Genomic DNA, 7,500 nt, shown 5'->3' on the forward strand with positions numbered 1-7,500 from the left:
GCAGCCAAAGTATGATAATGTGTAATTTTTTTTATTTGGGACCGTTGAATAATTAAAATTGTAGCCTTTATCCAAGGTACAGCCTCAACATTGTGGTGAAATTTGAGAATAGGTACATGAAAATACGGATGTGCCTCGCTTTGTCTAATACCGACTATTTCGAAAACTGAAGATTAAGAATGTTAGGACATCTGCTGGAGTGAGCATGATAATGATAATAACATGACAGGCAATTTGCATCACATTTTCTTTGGTTTTGCAAGAAACGGTAGCAGTTTAGTTTTATGTTGTGTGGTATGCTCGGTCACTGTATCGATTAATGTCATGTGTGTGTTTTGGTTTATGGGTCACCACAGTGATCAGTGCTGTTAATATTGATTTTATTTAAATAAATAAATAAATAGATAAATAACAAGAACATTGGGTGATGCTGCGTTCGTGTTGACTAACATGAGAATTATAGAGTCGTGCTTGTTGTGTTACTCATCAGTTTGAAGTAGCGGCAGCCATCCTTGCATTTGCATTCGTTTATTCATTTACAGAACATTATGATCAATTTTCAGATGATACAAAAGACATAGAAACAGAAGAAGAACCAAAAACCGTCGTTAAAGATAGAACGACGTAATTACATGATGATCATGACTACTATTGAAGAAAGCGAACTAAATTCATCAGTTAGTTTCTGTGTTTTTGATGTGTGAGACAGTTTTTCATGGTCCATTGTTGAAGACAGAGAAGAGAAATGAGAATGCCAGACTTTATAGTCTGGATCCTGCGGGTTGAAATGGGTGTGATATTTTACTTCTGAAGTGTGAATGATAGATGTGAGTATTCCTGCTTCCCATTTGTGTAATTGAATGATAAAAGTATCAGTGCTGTTTGTGTGTGTTTGACATTCAAGAATATTTTTTATTGTTGAATACATTCTGATTTCCACATGTATAAAGAAAGGAAATGATGTGATTTAATGGAAATATGGGTGTTTTCATGGCATAGAATGATAAAGTGTTCAAGACAATAGCAGGGATAAAGTAATGACAGACGTTTTATCAAACAGGTGTTGCATGTAGCTGAATGAAACGGGAGCGATGTCAGTTTACATCTTGAATGGGAGTATGTAATTAGTGATGTGGATGCTGTTGCTAGTGGATTTGTGCATTTGAAAGATACGTTTGTTTGATAAATAAGTTGCTTGAATTTGATTGTATCTCGGTTCGTTCTATATCTGCCTCAGAATCTGTCTTTCTCGATTTAAGTCTTGCGCGACTTGACTTCGACCTTGACCCGATCTCTCTGTGGCCACTATGGACTATATCCAGCAGTTCACTGTACTTCCAATACACTAGCTTCTACAAGAACCCATTGAAACACACTGGTGAAGTGGAGTGATAGAGTTTTACACACTGACGTTGTGAATTGCACATGCACTCAAATACGCACATGAGCGTAATCATGATACTTACATTCATGAAAAAAGCACGGATATACATGGGTATAGTGTTTGCGTGCGCACAAATAAGCTCTTATTCAAGATTGGCATAGCCTCTTTAATCCTGATCAAGCCATACAGAACACTTAGACAACACAGAACAAACACATGGTTGCCTCGGTGGTTTATCAACTGGAAATTAACAAACAATAGGGCCAGGAGGTGAAATGATTAACAAATAGTAAAGAGTGGTGGTAACTCTCCATTCACAAGGTTCACAACTTCAAGTCAGTGCTGCTTATGCTACCGATTCAGCTAGCACACAGGTAAATAAGAGGTACATTGGAACAAATCCAGACACTTCCTCGAAAAGGAAGCGCCGGGCCTGTCCTTGTACCGATTATCTGACATGTACACACATCTGATTTAAACCACCGAGGCAACAATGTGTTTGTTCTGTATTGTCCATGTATTCTGTGTCGGGCTTGTTCAGGATTAAAGAGGGAGGTACTGTATTCGGGAGCGTGTCGATACTCCCCCGTGTCGATACTCTCCCGGGCCGGTACTCCCCAGACAGGGAGACCGAAAATGTGTGTGTGTGTGTGTGTGTGTGTGAGAGAGAGAGAGAGAGAGAGAGAGAGAGAGAGGTGGGGGAGAGGGAGGTAGAAAGAGAGAGAGAGAGAGAATCTGACAGAAAGGGAGAGAGAGAGAGGAGGGGGGGGGGGAGAGAAACAGAAAATGAGAGAAAGAGAATCTGACAGAGAAAGAAAGAGAGAGAGAGAATCAGAGAGAGAGAGAATCAGAGAGAGAGAGAGAATCAGAGAGAGAGAGAACCTGAAAGAGAGGGGCGGGGGTGGAGGGGGGGGAGAGAGACAGAAAATGAGAGAAAGAGAGAGAGAGAGAGAGAGAGAGAGAGAGAGAGAGAGAGAGAATTCAGTTACTCAAGGAGGCTTTACAGCGTTCGGACAAATCCATATACGCTACACCACATCTGCTAAGCAAATACCTGACCAGCAGCGTAACCCAACGTCAAGATTTGAGGGGAAAAAAACAAAACAAAACAAAAACAAACCCAAACCGAAGAAATACATTAGAAAGAACAAGTAAATAAATCTAAAAATAAAATAGAAACAAGGAAGCGTTGATGTGGTGACTGAGAGGTTACAGAGGTTAATTGTTCTGTCTAAGTTAGACAGTACGGCGCCAGAAGGCGCAGGGGGTGGGTGGGCTCAAGGGGTGGGGGGTGGGTGGGCGTGGGGTGGGGGTGGGTGGGCGTTTAGCGGAAGGGGGAGACAAACTAGAGGCAGTATGTTGTGGCAGTACAGGGGGATGCTAGAACTTAGCCGGTAACGTGATACTCAGTAACAAGCTTCGTTTCCATTTTTGTGTTAGAAAGAAGTTTTATGTTCATGCGTTGGTTGCCATTTGATTCTTTGCTTATATGATGCATATATCTGACAGAGAAAGAAAGAGAGAGAGAGAGAGAATATGTGCGTAGTACCCCTCATAAACTGCCCCCCTCCCCTATATTTTATTTTATTTTTTATTTTTTTGTTTAACAAAATAGGTGTTGTTTTTCAACTTTGTTTTATTATATATATATATATATATATATATATATATATATATATATATATATATATGTGTGTGTGTGTGTGTGTGTGTGTGTGTGTGTGTGTGTTGATTCGATGATTATAATGTATGTTGCATTTTGTTTTATTTGCCGTGACTTACTGCTCTCTATGATATGATGTTATATATATATATATATATCCGTTAGGCTGATATTTTCTCATATTTGCTCTCTCTCTCTCTCTCTCTCTGTCTCTCTCTCGTTCACCTGCGACAATATCCTGCTTTTTCGCATATTCCCGTCCAATATCCCATGTCATCTCATCTCCGTGTAGTGGAGTGATGGCGTAGAGGTAACGCGTCCGCCTAGGAAGCGAGAGAATCTGAGCGCACTGGTTCGAATCACGTCGCAGTCGCCAGTATTTTCTCCCACTCCACTGTGACTAGACCTTGAGTGGTGGTCTGGACGCTATAGTCATTCGGATGAGACGATAAATGGAGGTCCCGTGTGCAGCATACACTTAGCGCACGTAAAAGAACCCACGGCAACAAAAGGGTTGTTCCTGGAAAAATTCTGTAGAAAAATCCACTTCGACAGGGAAGAAAAAAACACAAAAAACTGCATGCAGGAGAAAAAAAAAAAGGTGGGTGGTGGGTGGGTGGGAGTGATACTCTGTGTAGCGACGCGCTCTCCCTGGGGAGAGCAGCCCTAATTTCACACATAGAAATCTGTTGTGACAACAACAAAATAAAGAATAATACAATACAAAAGTAGCATTCTTTACTGAAGTGTCCGTCGCGGTCCCAGTTCGGGTGAGAGAGCCGGTACTGTGGCGTCGGACCACCGTCTGTCAGGACCTCTTGTGGATGAAGAAATCCTCCATGCACAACTGCTGAGGAGCTCCAGGCGATGTGGCGTGGAGTAACTGCATGCGATGTTGGCGTTAACTTCATGCTGTGTTCCATACGTGTTGTCACGATCCAGTTATGATGAGGGCACCGTTATTTTTTTTTACAATTTATTTATTTGTGTGTGTGTGTGTGTGTGTGTGTGTGTGTGTGTGTTCGTGACAGTGTGTGTGTGTGTGTGTGTGTGTGTGTGTGTGTGTGTATGCCCTGTGTTTGTGTGTGTGTGCCCTGTGTGTGTGTGTGTGTGTGAGTGAGTGTGACAGTGTGTGTGTGTGTGTGTGTATGTGTGTGTGTTCCCTGTGTGTGTGTGTGTGTGTGTGTGCTGTGTGTGTGTGCCTGTGTGTGTGTGTGTGTGTGTGTGAGAGTGCCCTGTGACAGTGTGTGTGTGTGTGTGTGTGTGTGTGTGTGTGAGTGCCCTGTGTGTGTGTGTGTGAGTGAGTGTGTGTGAGTGAGTGTGTGTGAGTGAGTGTGCCCTGTGTGTGTGTGTGTGCCCTGTGTGCCTGTGTGTGTGTGTGTGAGAGAGAGAGAGAGAGAGAGAGAGAGAGTGCCCTGTGACAGTGTATGTGTGTGTGTGTATGTGTGTGTGTGCCCTGTGTGTGTGTGTGCCCTGTGTGTGTGTGTGAGTGTGTGTGTGTGTGAGTGTGTGTGTGTGTGAGTGCCCTGTGTGTGTGTGAGTGCCCTGTGTGTGTGTGAGAGAGAGAGAGAGAGTGTGTGTGTGTGTGTGAGTGTGTGTGTGAAAACGAAGGACAAGAACAAGAAAATGAAGAACAAGAGAATGAAAAGAAGAAAAATGGAAAATCTCTCAAGTCTAAAGTCTTATAATAATGTTAGACAAAATGCCACAAGAAGAGTACATGGCAGATGGTATTTTTATTCATTTGCATGCATTTACAATGCCGATATACAGAAATCAGTAATTTTCTTTCCTTAGAACCGAGCTATAGCCCTTCGAAAAAAAGAAAGAAGAAGTAGAAGAAAAGAAAAGATACACAGCTTATTCATAACACATACATATAATCCTTATCTACCCCCTCGCCCCCCCAAAAAAAAAACACAAAAAAACAAAAACAACAAAAGAACAAAACCCAAGAAAAAAAACACACAAACAAACCAGCCAAACAAACAAACAGAAAACAAACAAAAACAACAACAACAAAACCAAAAAACCCAAAACAACCACAACAACACACACTGACACACATACAAAAACCAACAACAACCCAACAACAACAAAAACCAAAAACAAAACACACACACACACACAGACACACAAACAAAACAAAACAAACAAAAAAAACACAACAAAAACACACACCTGCACACACTGATTGCTGTTCAAAAAGTCGTCAATAAGTTGTTCATCTAGAAGACATGTAGATCTACTGTTGCTAATAGAAAAAAAAAGAAGAAAAAGAAAAAAGATGCATATATCAAAATACCAGCTAAGCAATGAAAGACTGAGAAGTTTGTGCATGTAAATACTTTGCACGGTAAACATGCTGGTAACAGTTTGCTTTTCATGCATCAAGCGTATTTCTATTTACATGTCTTGAACGTAATGGAATAATGTTGTCAGAAGCTACGTGATTCAAAATGAAGATATATTCATAACTGGAAATGCTGGTTTTAAAGCGATCAACATAGTTATCTCCCTGGTCGTGTTCCTTGTGTTTTTAGCAGAAAACGCGGTCATTGACAAACTTGTGGCAAATCTGTCAATCAGATGAATTCATGTTGTTTTCCGACAAAAAAAGAGAGAGACCATTAACATTCAGTCACAGCTATAAAATCAGCACTAACAATTGTATGACAGTCTAAAAGCGACTGCAGCCTTTGGACAGTCTAAAAACGACTGCAGCCTTTGGACAGTCTAAAAGCGACTGCAGCCCTTCCTTGCAAAATTACAACTGGACAGAACCCAGACAAGATTTTAGAACCCTGTTTAGTGAGTGGTCTGTTCCTTCAGCTTCAGCCTTCACGTGTCCTCGACGACTTCGAAGTTGAAGGACTGATGATGATGATGATGATGGTGAGTGAGTGAAGCAGGGGAGATTACGCCGGCTGCGTTCCTTGTTTCAACGTCTTGTTTCAATCTCAGCAGCATCAAAACTCGTGTTCACCGGTTTCATTTTCAAGGATGTAGCAAAGAGTGCGTGCTGATCAATATACGCTGCACTACATCAGTGCTGAAGGGAAAAAATCGAAAAAGAAAAAAGAAAAAAAAGAACAGATGTCCGATCTTTGCATTAACCCAGCTCGACGCGCCGAGAGCCCTCCTTAGGTTTGTTATATAGCTTTGTTCATACATATGTGATAGGGGAACATAGATATTTCCAATGTTGAGAATAACCAGAACAGGCGAATGAAAAAAAAAACACATAAAAAAAAGAAACAAAAACCCGACAAATTGTCATACACCGGCAAGACAGAACTATTTTTCAATGTTCAGTATCAGAACAGGCGAAGACAAGTTTGATCATAGTTCAGCAGAGGACATCAGAGTCTTCAGAGATAGCACCATTACATGAAATGTTTTGTTGGTTGTTGGTGTTGTTTTTGAATGTGAGTTTTAGGATCCGTGGATGTGGATAAAGACTGATGAATTGCCATCAGGGTAAGCTCCGTGCGGGTCCCCTCACCCTGAAAAACAGACAAGGATGGATCAGACAGTTCTCAAACTGAAGCCGATGGTGATGATATTATGATCATGTCATGACCACGGTACACTGTGGCCACTTGGTCAAACATCCAGTGTCTCCTTTGGTCAAACTAACACTGTTGTTGCGTTTCTGTCGTGTAAACAATGACCCCCCTGACCCCCCCTCCCCCTCCCATCCCCACCGTTTGTCTTGAATGCATACTCAAAACAAAAATAATTTGACACGCTTCTATCGTGCAGACGAAGGTTTTCCTCTCTCTTTGATGAGCATGCTCAAGTACGCCATGCCAATTTGGGAAGAGGATAATTGATGTGGGTTTATTTTCACTTTTCAGAACTGTAGTTTGATAATGGACACAACAGCCGAGTATACTCTCGACACCTGTCCTTTCATGAAAGCTGGGAAAGTGAAAAGAGTCCGCGTGTTTACATTTTCGGCAAAGCATGAACATGCTGGTGATGGATGAACGAAACTGGAATCATGTTTGGGAACAGTCAGTGTTGGAAGAGGGTTCTTTCTGGCAAAGGTTGAAAAGGAGCTGGGTGGGGGTGGGGGATGGGGGTGTTTCTGGCATCTTCGAACCGACGTGACCATCATTGACACTGGGATCAGTCAAAAGGTGAAAGAGGTTCGTTCTGAAAGTTGTGGAGTTGGCCGTTTGTGGGGCGTGGTTTCAATTCACTGATGTTAGAGAAAAATGTTATTTCTGGAAGTTCTGGGGTTGGCCATTTGTGGGGCCTGACCATAATTCAGTGGTGTTGGTAACAGTTAAAGCTTGTCAAGGTGGAAGGGGTTTCTTTTTGTCAGCTTTGGACTTGGTTTGCGGGATTTGACCATCATCGATACTGAGATCAGTCAAAGGTGGAAGAGGTTCTTTCTAGAAGTTCCGGAGTTGGCCATTTGTGGGACGTGATTTAAATTCAGTGG

The 7,500-nt window shown here is 41.8% G+C and overlaps 1 protein-coding gene across 2 annotated transcripts in view; it reads right to left on the reverse strand.

Annotated features, from left to right (window-relative positions):
- Positions 1–4,766: 4,766 nt before the first annotated feature.
- Positions 4,767–7,500, reverse strand: part of LOC143291135 (uncharacterized) — a 25,995-nt gene continuing 23,261 nt past the window's right edge. The window contains exon 9 of one of the 2 annotated variants that reach the window (XM_076600805.1): positions 4,767–6,553. In XM_076600805.1, coding sequence (XP_076456920.1) covers positions 6,549–6,553 — 5 coding nt within the window. In that variant the 3' untranslated portion in view covers positions 4,767–6,548. The other variant, XM_076600804.1, reaches the window with a different exon arrangement.

The sequence above is a fragment of the Babylonia areolata genome, chromosome 16, assembly GCF_041734735.1.
Source record: "Babylonia areolata isolate BAREFJ2019XMU chromosome 16, ASM4173473v1, whole genome shotgun sequence".
Lineage (NCBI taxonomy): Eukaryota > Metazoa > Mollusca > Gastropoda > Neogastropoda > Buccinidae > Babylonia > Babylonia areolata.